The sequence below is a fragment of the Strix aluco genome, chromosome 13, assembly GCF_031877795.1.
Source record: "Strix aluco isolate bStrAlu1 chromosome 13, bStrAlu1.hap1, whole genome shotgun sequence".
Classification (NCBI taxonomy): Eukaryota; Metazoa; Chordata; class Aves; order Strigiformes; family Strigidae; genus Strix; species Strix aluco.
In genome coordinates, this window is record NC_133943.1 from 7,682,834 (window position 1) to 7,696,403 (window position 13,570).

A 13,570-nucleotide genomic window follows, 5' to 3' on the forward strand; every position below is an offset into this window, starting at 1 on the left:
AAATCTGCTTTAGAAAACAGTCTGGGAGTGCAATGGGCTCCTGAGCCACTCTGGTCTCTCCGTAGCAGCTCCACGTGCGGGCAAACACCCTTGAGCTGTGCCACCCGTTCCTTCCTGGGTGATCCGGTGAGTGTGTGTGTGCACGTACAGCACACGTACGCTTCCCTAACCATGTCTATCAGTGTCATTTTTGTGTGGGTGGCACCAGTGACTGTGCATATGTTTGCTGGGTGTAGGTGTGCCGAGGGCTATCTGCACACATGCTTCTCGGTACGTCGGTGCTGTGAATGGAGGGAGCTGTCTCAGCCCTTTTCCTTTTTGATTACTTCCAAATTTTCCTCATTTTGAATTTCTGAAGTCTCTCCTCTCAGCACCTGCACTACAATCATTCCTTGAGAGGTACATTATCCAAAATAACAAAATTGAGGTGAACAAAGCAGGGAGAGAAACGCACGTGAATCCATTAGCATTCATTTATGCCAAGGCTCTGCGAAACCCATACGAGAGTCTGTGTTGTTTGGAGTTTAATGAAATTAATCACTATAATTACATTTTGCTCTTTATCAAAAGCCTCCTATAGAGATTGTCCAGCTAGAAAATAAAAGGAATTTCAGAAATAGTGGTATTTCAGTAGCCTCTTTAAAGACATTCAGGAGCATCCTGTAAAAAACTGGGCACTGGGGGAAATAATTCTGCTGGGAGGTCGGACAGATGACGAGTTCTGTTGATTTCCTCATTTTTCAAGGCTGGAAGCTTCTGCATGTGAATGAGTCCTTTGTTTTTCTAAGGCTTCTGGTACAGAGATGTATCTGCTGCAACAACCACTTATTTCCTATCCTGGAAACAAAAGCTCTGATAGTGAAGGCAGACTATTCTGCTCGTGTGGACAACTTCATGTCAAGGAAAGCAGAGCAAAGAGGAAGGTGGCAGACAGCCTCCTCAGAGACAAAACTCTCTAGTGTGCAAAACCTTGGAGCAGAAATGGGTGAGAACAAAAGTTCTCGCCCAGTACCGCAAGGTCAGCTCCAAGCAGAGCACAACGGGAACGGTTGCTCTGATGTATTAATTTTCTTATTCTCGTGTCTGGCAAAGATTTTAAGTGAACCAGCTACACGCTTTTAAATTTTCTTGATAGCACTTCTTACCTTAAATTGAACAGCTTTTTTTTTCCTTTTAGACATGTATTTACCTAATTCTTTACACTCGGTTGCATGGATTAATCCCACAAGACCTTGTTGGATGTTATCTGTTAACCACCAGATCCCTGCCTGTCCCACCTATGTCTTAAGAGCCCTTTGAGACAAAATACAGATCTTCAGAACTCCACTCCCTAGTATTTTTAGTTTATATGGCACTGTGCAATATACTTATATGCTGTATTGAATGATTTTATTTGTTTTCTCAAATCTGAAAGGAGGAATAAACTCCTTCAATTATTTTTAAGATTCTAGATAATTCAATTGGGCTCTTCTCTCAGAAGACTGGTGGATTGATTTGTCTTTCTGTGGTGACCACTCTTGTGACATCGAAGAGTTTCGTCAATTTTCCAAGACTTAGTTTGGTGTTTAGCCCAAAGTTCAGAAGCTATATTGCTTTGATGTTGATTTAAAGAACCTTCAGAGCACGTAGAGTTAATTCCTAACATCCTTGTGCTAACAAACTCTGAATAAAATGCTGTTATCTTTAGGGAAAAAGGAAATGAATACCTTCTTAAAATAACAATCTTATTACCACTTATCTTGTTACGCTGTGGTGAGGTTCTCCTTGTTAAGCCACCTGCACTTTGAGAAGTTTATAGACAAAAGTAACGTTATTAATTAATGCGACTGTGCAAGCTTTCTGTGAGCTATTACAATATTTTATTGTTATGGCTACTATTATTATCAGATAGGCTGTTTGGGAGTTTTGAAAATATGCTAGCATCCTTCTGTTGCACTGGTTACCCTTCAGTGCCTTTCTTCAGATTATAAATGCAGCTGTTTCTATTAAATTCTGGATGGAAAGCAAGAGCCCATAAAACCTATCAGCAGGTTATTTTAGCCTCAAATCAGTATTGCTTAAATTATACAAGGAGTGAAATGGAAGTCTGATGAAGGTACTACCTATCCAAGAGCAGATGTAAATTTGTCGTGCTTGAATATGACTCTAGGATGCCAGTCACCCTGGCAGTGAGACAAAGTAGGAGCATCTTTTGGCTGCCTGTAACTGACTCCTGAGTACCCGAACAATTGCTCTAATGAACCTGCAGACTCTGGCACTGAGAGTCATTGCCCTGGTCAAGGGTGGTTTTGGGAAAAAAGGAATCCATCCTAGAAGGATGTTTTATTGCTTGCAAAAACGAAGATGCAAGTCTTCTGGGCTCTGTTTTTTGCAGTGTAACTGTACTTACTGTCCTTGTAAGAGGCCACAAAGTTGCAGGCATCAGTCCAACTCCTCTCCAATGAAAGGTATTGGAGTATGGTGCCCAGACCCTACACCTACTCTGGAATTTATGTGGGTTTTTAAGCATTTTGTCATCCCAGAAGTCACAGAGAAATCCAGAAAACTGTCTAGGAAGAAGTTAAAGATCACAAACTCTTATTTGCAGAGATGAAAGGAAGGCCTGCATAAGGTTCATGGTCCATTCTTATTTACCCAGAGCCTTTGCCCATAGCCACATGAGGGATGATTTTTCAGCCATTGTCACATTTGGCTGTGGAGATGCATGACCATGTGTGATGCTCCTCTACCCACGGCCTATGTCACAGCTGGCAGGAAGGGCTGTATGGGGAAGCAAACCTATAGTAAATCTCTTTCAGAGGAAGTAGAGGACCTGCCAACAAAAAGATGCTATTACCTCTGTTTTCAAGACTATTCTGTTCATAAAATGCTTGAGGGTATAAAGAGTACTGTTGTCCCTGCACCATAAAGTTATGTCAGACCTGAGCCCTGTGGCCAACAGGGAATGTCTCCATGCTCCTGCAGACTTTGTAGGCTTTGGTCACATCCCATTTCAGTTGTCCCACTCTGCAGAGTCCTCGTCTGCCCAACTCTTCTTTATGTGGGAGCAATTCCTGACCTTTGAACATTGGTCACCACTCTGATGCTCTTCCAATTTAACCACGTGCTTTTGGAGATGGGGAGTGGGGACCAGGGCAAGGCCCCCTACACCAAACCAAGACACGGGGCATCTGAGTCCTATTTTTAACTCTGCCCCAAACACCCTTTTTTCTTTCTGTTTCCTCTCTGCTATTCCCCCCCCCACCCCGATTCTGTATTAAGACTGCAGATGGTAAGGGCAGAATCTCTGTGCTTGAACATGGGTATTCAGGTTCTGGTACAAGAGGCCCCAAGTTTGGTTTGGGACTTTTATGTGTTTCAGAGGGGAAGGGGTGAATTTTCTCTCCTTTCTGAGATGGCTATGGCTCTGTGTTCACAACAATTCTTCCTCAAATATTTCTAAATCCCAGGTTGTGCCTAGGAGCTGTTTTTTATCGTTGTTACTTTTATTGATTTTTTTTTTCCTCTTTTGTTTTTGAGCAAAGCTGCTTATGGTCAAATAAGCTTCAACCTCACTAGAACTGCCACAAAACAGCTCCTATAATGATCCAGGCTAAAAGAGCCACCTAATTTCAGAAGCCTCTCCTATCTGACGGTGCTGGTGAGCACAGATTCCTCCACATTAAACGCAGGGGTGAAAAGCCTCATAGGTTAACGGTGGGCAGGAAAAATCAATGAGAAAGATGATGGGGGGTGGGGTGTCCTTTTTTCCATCCTTCGGGATCTCTTCTCAGTTGCTCTGAAACCCTTCCTTCCGAGGCACGTTTGCAGGATACGACCCTCTTTGTTATCCTAATGAGCCAGGCTGTAGAGACTGATCTGTTCAACCCCTGGACCCAGGGGTGAGAGCCCAGGTTGGGAAGCGCTGGATCAGAGGCAGTGGAGTTTAAGCCCTTTCTCTAGAGGAGTTTGCCACCTACTGATTTGCAGGTTCCTCTAGCTCCTGCCAAGAGAAGTTGAGGGGGAAAGCCGGGAATTTAGGGGTAGGTGGGAATTGCCCTTAGAGACCCCAGCCAGGACCCTCGGGGGGGAATAGGCGGGGCGGGGGATGCGGTGCCCAGCTGTTGAGCTCCAACTGGGAGAAGGGGAAGGAGCTGGGTGGAAGCGCCTGGCGTGTGCGTGTGTGTGTTGTGTGTGGCGGGGGAGGGATGTGGATGAGGAGCGGGCTCTCTTTCTTTCTCACGGGGCTCAGTTAATCCTGCTGCCAGGCGGTGTTTAGCAGCAGTCTCAGCGCTGGATTCCGAGCGAGGGAGACGCGCAACCCTGAAGGCGCAGCGGAGGGGAGGCGAGAGAGGCAGCTAAAGAGAGCAGAGCGGGGGAAAAATCAAATCTATGCTTGGAACTGGGCTTCTTTTTCGCCAATGCAAAAGGGAATATGCAGCACATTTTTGCCTTCTTCTGCACCAGTTTCCTAGGGGCGGTGTTAGGGGCCAATTTCCCCAACAATATCCAGATAGGTGAGTGCAGAGCTCGGGGCCGTTTGGGGGTGCCGTGCCCCGGCAAGGGGGGGGGGGGGTAGGGGTGGAGAGGGGGCGGTAGGGGAAAACTGACCCGCTCAGTTGCTTGGAAAAGCAAAATACGTGTGTGTGTGTGTGTGAGAGAGAGAGAGAGAGAGCGAGCGCGAGGGGCTGAACCGCGAGGTCTGGATTTGTGCGTTGGTACCAGCTTTGCAAGAGCAGAGATGTAACAATTTGGCTTTGGGGGAGGGGAAGATTGGGAATAAATGCCTGCACACACATCAACATAGAGAGAGAAAAGTGCCTCTGAAATGGAGGAAGCACGAAAAAAAAATATCTGGTTCTTGCTCTGAGAAATGCCTGGGCTGCCATTGTGCGTTGCTGCATTTGCAAAATCAGCGGTTGCATTATACGTTTTAGTGAGGATGCTCTCATCTGTAGGTAACTGGGACGAGAGGTAACAAACAGGCGCTCTCTGTTGTTGTTGCTAAAGAATAAGGGCAGAGCTATTGGAAGAAGATTTTCCATTGAAGTCTCTTTTCATTTCATGCTACTTGCTTCCCCTGCACACCAGCAGTGCCTGTTTGATTCCTTTCTCCCTTCCTGTAACTTCTCAGTGCTCCTCTCCCTCCCTCCCCCCCCCCCCCCCCCCCCCCCCCGGTTTATTATTACTCTCCCATTGATCTTTATTGATGATGATTTGTAACCTAGCCCCAAAATTCTCTTCCCTTGCATGCCAGTTTTCTTTCCCGCCTCCCTTCTCTTTACAATGCCAATCAATTGCTAATCCACCAAGTTCAGGCAACTCCTGCCTGACTCCAGCTGCACAATCGGTGCTTTTATTGCTGTTGCTGCATCCCTCCCTGCCTCCCTTTAACCCCAAATTTGTGCAACATCACAGATTTTTTCCCTTTCAACAAACACATATAGCCGAGCTTCACTCGGCTACTAGCATCTTATTCCTCTGACACCCATGATTAGGCTGGGGGTGGGAGGAACGGGGCGGGTGTGTGTGTGTGTGTGGGGGGGGGATATTCATGCACAAATAGCCCCTTCCACACAACAAGGAGATGCCCTCTATACTAAAGATGTGCATAGTGCCATTGATGGCAGGTCTCTGCACATTTATTTCTTCCCAAGCCATCTGCCCTGGAGGGGTGGGCATTGATAGTTTCTGGTTCTTTATTTTCATTCTACCTTATTGCTAAGTGCTTTCTTTCCCTACTCGTAAAATTCCAATTACAGTGCTCTCTGTAAATGCAAATAATTACAAGACAGTCTGAATTTAATACCATCTTTCTGGAGGCTGTGAAGGGATCTGCCACAAGCCAAGTTTCCTGCTGTGGGAGCAGCAGGAAACTTTTCCTAGGGCCGGGTTATCCCGGCAGGTCTATGGGGAGAGAAACGCTCTGAGCCTGGGTCCAGCCTGGTCCCAGTTCCTGTCCTATTTATGTCATCCTCTGGTTTGGGGCTTGTCTGTACTTCTGCTCAGATCGATCCCTTTGAGGCTCAAGCTTTTGATTTCCTTCCCTCTTTGAGTCTGGCCACTGTCACCTGTTAAATTTAGGGTTTTTCCATGCAGCAAACTTCCAGTAGCAGCAGTTGTTTGGCCATGGGTCCCACGTTGCTCTGGCTCTCGCAGCCCTGTTCCCATCCACCCAGTGCTGCACTCGTTGGGCCAGGCTGGCTCAGCCAGTCTGCCCCATACCCCAGAGTCCCATAGAGTGGGGGAACCCCTGCACCCCTTCTAGAGCAAACGCCTCCTCTTAGTCAGCATGGTTTAAACTGAGCCTAATTACAAGTGAGGGGAGGAGGAAAAAAGACTCTGATTCCTCCTTTATAAAGGCAACATTGACAGTGCTTCTATTTCTCTTCCTTAAAGTTATGGGGGGTGAGGAGGTTGAGCCAAACCCTGTGGTTCACCCTGACCCCACAGGCTGCCAGGCCCAGGGATGCATCAGGGCTCCTATATGTGATCCAGGTGTTACATAATGCACAAGCTAGAAAGGTTTTCTGCTCCCAGCCTGTCCACAGTGGGCACGAAGGCCCCCAGGTCTTGCGTGCTGGAGGGTTTCTGAGTGTTGAGGCACTCCCTGGGCTGGGGAGCTGTAGCCTCTACTCACAGGGGTATTTTGGACTGAAGAGGTTGCTAATACGGGTGTGTTTAAGACCTTTCTTCTTGTTGTTCTTTTTTTCTCCCCAGGGGGGTTATTTCCTAATCAACAGTCCCAGGAACATGCGGCTTTTAGGTTTGCGTTGTCTCAGCTCACGGAACCCCCTAAGCTCCTTCCCCAGATCGACATTGTGAACATTAGTGACAGCTTTGAAATGACATACACCTGTAAGTAGCGGCGTTTGCCGTACTTTCTCTTACTTTGGTTTCTTTATTCTTGACTGGGGGTTTTTTTGTGTCAGACATATGGGACATCTTGCTCAAAAGCTTGCAGCTTGCCTTTAGGTTCCATGCAAGAAAACCCCAAACACATGGGCAAACAATTTCTGAATCATTTTGGTTTGTGCTAAGACATAGGGGTGAGGTAGTGCTGCAGTTATTCAGCATGTCTTGCATTTTCTCTTTCATTGCTTCCAAAACAGTATAAAACCCCCAACAATTAATTTCCTCTTGTTTCTCTAACCTCTGCCCAACTCATTATGTTGAGGTTTCATTCCCATATTTCCTATAGCCGTGATGTACAACAGAGACACCCCTTTCCACCCACCGGGTGTACAGAAGTCTCTGTTTAGTGTGAACAGCTTCTTCTTCAGCCCCAGTTTAGCCATCTGTCCTTGTAATTTAAGAAAGACCTAGCAGAAAACAGCAGCTTGGTGCAAGTGGAGTCCAGATCCACAGTAAGGGGCATGCCTAATAATGCAGAGATGTAAGAGAGTTCTAGTTTCAAGAACCAGCGAAATCAATGGCTTTAAAAACAAGTATTAAAGACTGAATTCGCACCGCAAAGTCGATGCTGGGGTGTGTATCTGTATCCTGCTAAAGCACAGCACATTAACTCTGCTGTTCTTATATGATATAGTTGGAAAAAGAAAAACTGGCTTGCCAGGTAATGCCGAGATTAACAGCAACAAACAAAACCAGGAGGGAACCGGAGGAGAACAAAACCCATAAAACAGCCCTGGGGTTGCATTAGGGGCTGTTGCAGCATTTGCTTCCCTTGGAGCGAGCGGCGCGGTGCTGTGCACGAGGGGCTCGCGCTGCCGGGATGCGATGCACTAAGAATTTCTCGGTTCAACTCGGTGTCAGACACTGCTTTCACTCTCTGAGCCTGTGTGTGTGTATGAGGACTGTCAGGAGGGACTGGAGGAACCCTTCCCTTTGCAGAGCCTGGTGGATTGTTGTTGGCTCATGTCCGTAGTATCCTTTTGATTCACCGAAACATCCTCTTGGCAGTTTAGTCATGTGGAGAGTGGCGTTGAGGTGGACACAAACTGTTCTTTCTGCTAAGAAATACACAGAAGGGAAAAATGCTTTCTTGCAAAAAGAACCAGGAATGTACAGGAGGGGAATTAATAAGGCTCTTTGAAGAAAAGAAAAAAAAAAATGTGATTTTTTTTTTTCTCTTGAAAGGTTTGCAAATACAAGATTGCAGGAATTTCCTGGCTGGTATGACACAGGAGAGAGAAGTAACAATTTGGCCACACTTTCATTGGAGTGTCTAATGACACATCTAAAGATTTTCTATTTTTCTTAATATCCCTCTACTTGCCAACTACAAGGTTTCCATCAAGGTAGAGCAACTATTTCAGTGAAATCCAATGGCACTTCCTTGGCAGGAAAACTAGACAAATAGAAGAAAAAAGACAGACCTTGTATCTATCAAGGGAAAGCATCACCCACCTGGGGTAGAGTTGCTGACTGTGGCTGGGGATGAGCTATTTCAGTGCTGATAGCAGGAAGAAAGCAGAAACTGCAAGAATATCAATAGAATAAATTCTCCATCTGCACATAGTTTTCCCTCCCTCTCTTTGCCTGCCACTAATGGTTTTGTTTACAGCATTAACGTTGATAGCAAGACCACGATACTAGTGATGCTTCAGAAATCTGTCATTAGTACCACGGGGGCGGGGGTGGTCTCACAAATCTGAATGGAAGCAAGACAACCTCCCAAAGGATGTTATATTTGAGCTCTATGTAGGGCACGTTGTCCTAGATCAGACCAGCAGAGCACTCCTCACAGTCCAACTTCACTTGTCCTCATTTTCCTTTTCTTATAATTAAAAATTTCCTAAGTTATTCCAGGCTATGGAAGGCAGCATTTGTTTTGTAAGCACAAAAAGAAGGTGTTATTCCATGTACCCTAGGGGGAAAAAAAAACAACCCAAAAAACCCAGGCTGATAGGAGACCTGGTTTTAGTACTCTAGGGCTGGAGTGAAACTTTTGACAGGAATTATCTTTCCTCATCTTCCAGCAAATTCCCTTCCTGGTTGCCAAGACTAGATATCAGCAGAAAGATCTGTTTATTTACAGAGAGTAAAAACCCTGCCCACGCAGTGGTCCTTATCTTCTGAGAAAAGACTGGCCATGATACTGGCTCAGTTAAAAGTACCAGTTTTTGTTCCCATGGAGATAGAGAACACAGCATTTCCTTGTCATTGGCACTACCTGTTTCTCTGATGGTTAAGTCAAGGGTGTTTGGACCCTGTAAACCTGGTGCTGCTCCTATCGGGATCTCCAGTAGGACATCTGAGGAAGACTAGTAGGTCCCAGCCCCATGGCAAGTCCTGCCTCGTGCTAGGATCCAGCCTCATGTGCTAAATGTAGTCCTTATGGCAAGTGCCTGAAGTAGCATCGTTCAAAATACAGAATATATATTAAGAATCAGTGGTGATGGCAGAAGTAAAAAGCCTTGTTGGGCAGCTTGCAGGGCGATGATGAAGTGGCGGGATGAACTGCAGCAAAATGACAGCACCCTGTCTAAGGAGATCGTATGCAAAATGTATCTCAGCATCAACTGTGACACCTCTGCCTGACATATATCTGCTTACCAGTTAGGATGAGCAAGCTTTCGTGTGACAGTGGGTGAATTTACAGTATGAGATGCACCCATTTGTGCACAGGTGACAGTGGTAGGGAGCCGTTAATGATGTGCTAGTGACGGTCGTAAATTGGTAACAATAATACCCATGAAAGTGATAAACCTGTAAAATACCAGGAGGCTGCTGTTGTGCTGGGCTGCTGCTGTGACAGCCCAGCAACAACTTTTGCATTTCTGATGTTTCCAATTGTGGACTTTTCTATTGTTACTCAGTGATTGTGAATACCTCTGTGTGGGGCACCGTCGATCTACAGGGTCCTGTGGTCCCTGTGCATAACACGTCAGTAGATTATGATTTTAAGCAAACCGTAATCATTAAGAAAGCAAAAATAGGTAGTAGATACAACATGCAGCAACTTCGTATTTCATGTGTGTGGTTGATGCTAATGTTGCATCACTGAAACACGGGCACATTTCAATAACTGAAATATCTTCCTGAATTCATTCCACCCCACAGGATAGATGGTAATGAACGTGCTCTGTCTTTGCACCTGAGTACGTGGTGTGGCTTACTGGTATGAAAATACACACCTGTCAATTTAAGGGTTCTTAACTAAAGGTTAGGAGACTTTATATTTTTGTGCTGTTTCTTCAAAGGCCAAGGCAATTGTTTATGGGGAAGGTGAATTTAGAGTCCTTCCTTCAGCCGAAGTATATAGCAGTGCCAGGTGACTGTAAAGGGTAAAATGATGGTGTGGTGTAGCTGAAAGGTTTGCCTAGTGACGTAGCAGAGCAAACCCTTTTGATCATCTTTAAGGACATGTTCACAGGTTCTGTCTTCAGCCATGTTTGGAAAAGAGCTTTACAGCCTCAACACAGTCGCTAGCAAACTCTGCCTGCCTGGGTTTTGCCGTGACTGTGCTCAGGGCAGACCTAGCACGGCAGGGTTGGTGGTGAGGTCTGAGCTGGGAGGTGTGGGAAGAGGGGTGCTCTGTGCCAGATGTGAAGACGCACGAGGTCTGAAGCTTAGGAGAGAGTTGCAAATTCCCGTCCCTGGGAAGTCTGCAGTGAACACGAGCACCGTGTCCTGTCGGCAGCAAAGGGATGAGAGGCTGCTTACTTGAGACAACCTGTGCTGGTAATACTTTTATTCTTCATCTCAGCCTCCATTCGTGCACATGTAATGCACATCCCCATCCTGCACATAGCCCAGCTCCTTGGGGAATACGAGTGGTTTCAGCTACAGCTCCATAGCTTCATTTAATTTGTGGTGCAGAGCCTCCTGCTTTCAGACTCTGGCTGGAGTCCCCAGGTGAGCCCTGGCAGTGTCAGGCAGATGGTGGTGGTTGCTCTCGCTGTCCGGGGAAGACAGTGGCTCAGCGGCAGACGTCCCTGGCCGTGACCTGGGGGACATGCCCTGTTGAGCGGTACTCGCAGAAGGTGAGTCACCAGCTTGGTAAATCTGTCCCTGCAAAACTCACTCCACTTCGCAGGGATGACCAGCGACGAAAAAAACCTCTGTTCAGTGCAGCCCTGGAGCTTTGCTGATGCAGCCATCGGATTTTGTGTGCTTTGGTGTTGGGCTACTGAGAAGGGACATTCAGGGGCTGCACACCTGAAATGCACAGGTCTGCACAGGACAGCAGCGGGATTTTGCAGCTGCAAGAAAACTTGTAAAGAGGCTGAAAAACAATCATTTATCCCTTTCCTTCCATGTATGCACAGCTACAGTTACTGTGGGGTCCATACTGAGTACGGGCTCTGGGTGCTGCTAGAATATCAACAGTTGAATCTGTTCTGCATATTAGAAAATGAACATGTAGTTTGGAGTCTGTTCATATTTTATGAAGGCCTCCCAGCACCAATTAGAGAGGGATTTGTAGCGATCACTCACTCTGTGCTTATGTTCTTATCAATAGCAGCAAGCTTAGATCCAGATCAGCTATGAAATGAAGTACTTCTTTTTCTTCTTTTTCTTGGATACTTATGTATATAGATAGAGTATTTCTGGAGATTGCTTTTTATCTCTCAAATTACCTCTCAGAGACAGGAAGGAATAGGCAAACATTTGAATGTTGTCAAACGAGGATCTAAATTTGGCTTAATTAAACAATTATTGCGTGTTGAATTTAAAGGAAGCTTCTTTGTTGACAAACATACGATGGTCGCCATTTCTTGGAAAGGTGTTGCTGTAATTATTCCAGCAGCAATCAATTAAATTGCAATTTTTTATAATTAAACTTCCACAGTCTAAATAAGCCCAGTCTTGTAATAGTATGTAATTGTTGTGGTGTTGGTAGACTTGTTTTTATTTTTGCGGTGTCAGAAGTCTCATGTAAATGCTTCGGGATTTTTTTTTTTTTTTCTGCAGAGCTCAGGATGCTAGCTATGACTATTTAATGTGAGTTAAGCCAACAGAAACATGGATTCAGTGATCAGATGCAGTCTGATTAATACAACAGAGGTACTACAAGGAAATGCATCTCCTTAGATTTTGGAATAGGAAAAGATGTGATGCAGGCAGATGAATCACAGAGAATCAATTCACGTTAGATCAAATTGAGGTTAAGGATGCTCAATTTCTGGCAAGGAAGGGCTGTAGCTTTCTAGTGAATGCACGTTTGTTTAGTGAGGTGCCAGCACCTTACAGAGTCAGGTCCAACCCTAAGGAGGGCGCTGATGGGCGAAATCCTGCCAAACAGGAGGGAGCTGCTCCTGTGGGTGACACCAGCCTCCTGTCTCCAAGGTCTCTGCAGGGGTTCCGGGGTGGGCGTTGGGTGCTCGGCAGTCACAGCCGCTGCTGAAGAAGGTGGGAGCTTGTCCCATGTGCTTTCCCCAAGACAGAAAAGAATTTAAAACATGAGTGCTGAGCCATTTCCTCAGCTACGGCTGCCAAGACAGGACAGGTTGTCTGTCTACCTTCACAGACCTGGCCATGGAGAGCCTTGGGTGAACGTGGGCCAATATCATCAACAGGGACACTGACGGGGCTCCACTATCATCTGGCAAAGGCAGCCCTGCCGAGAGGCTGGCAGCACATGTCAGGCATCAGGAACGGGTTTCCCCCAGTCTTCTGTGTCCATTTCTCTCCAAAGGGCATGGGGGGCACGTATTCTTTGCATGACTATTTTTATGCATTTAATTCTTTATACTGGGCTGTGGGAGCGGTGCCTGAGGAGAAAAGCTGATATGACGCAATTAGGAAAAATCAGAGGAGGAATAAGGGGAATTTCACGCCTGCAAATCTCTCTGCTCATCTGGAAAGGATCCCAAATACTCATTGGTGACAAGTAAAAAAGAGACTGAAGAGGTAAAATTTGGGCTCTGCAGCAGGCGGAGAAGGGATTTGAGAAACCCTGAGCAGCAGAGGCCAGACGTGTCCATTGTGTGACAGTCACAGTTTTCACTCACAGCTTATCCTTTCTTCTCTAAAAATAAAGCTTTTTTATGTGATAGGGGTCCTACTGAGCCAGAAACACACAGGCTCTATTTTTTGGTATATTAGCAAGGTGAGAGTGGAAATCTTCATGTGGCTGCAAGGAAGACAGCGTGGGGAAGCACGCTGTTCCTTTCCAAAACTCTAGTGGGAATTTTAGATATATACGTTTCCATTTTCCTTAATAGGGTTACAGCCCCAAAGACAACATCTCTCTGTCACTAGAAATGGAAACAGTCCCGGTTAGCTTCAGTGACACGTGGAGCTCAGAGCAAACACAAAATCAACATGCTCCTTAAAGAGGGAATAAGTCAGGGAGACTTTAATATTCTGCAGATCCAGATTCTCCAGGGTGCAGTATTAACACAAGTCTGAAGACAAAGATGCATTTCTTTCAACTGCATTCCTTTAAAGAGAGATGGGGGTTTAATTCTCTGCTTTTAGTTCCGTAGGACTGAAGCAGGGTAACGTTCTTCCCTGTGAGAAGTGCCATCTGGTAGAGCATGGGATATGCTCTGGGAGGTTACAAGGACTTCTGAGGAGGTCAGGTATTAGGCAAGATGCAGAAGAAGGGCCGAACTGAGCCATTAGCAATCCACCATCATCCCAGAAAAAAAAAAAAATTAAAATACTGAATTATTAGAAT

General features: G+C 45.8%; 1 protein-coding gene across 1 annotated transcript in view; it reads left to right on the top strand.

The window, feature by feature from the left end:
- The first annotated feature begins 4,258 nt into the window (after positions 1-4,258).
- GRIA1 (glutamate ionotropic receptor AMPA type subunit 1) overlaps positions 4,259-13,570 on the top strand; it is a 128,950-nt gene continuing 119,638 nt past the window's right edge. Inside the window, exons 1-2 of the mRNA XM_074838587.1 lie at positions 4,259-4,496; positions 6,700-6,837. Of these exons, the coding sequence (XP_074694688.1) occupies positions 4,415-4,496; positions 6,700-6,837 (220 nt within the window). The 5' untranslated portion in view covers positions 4,259-4,414. The remainder of the gene's footprint in view (positions 4,497-6,699; positions 6,838-13,570) is intronic.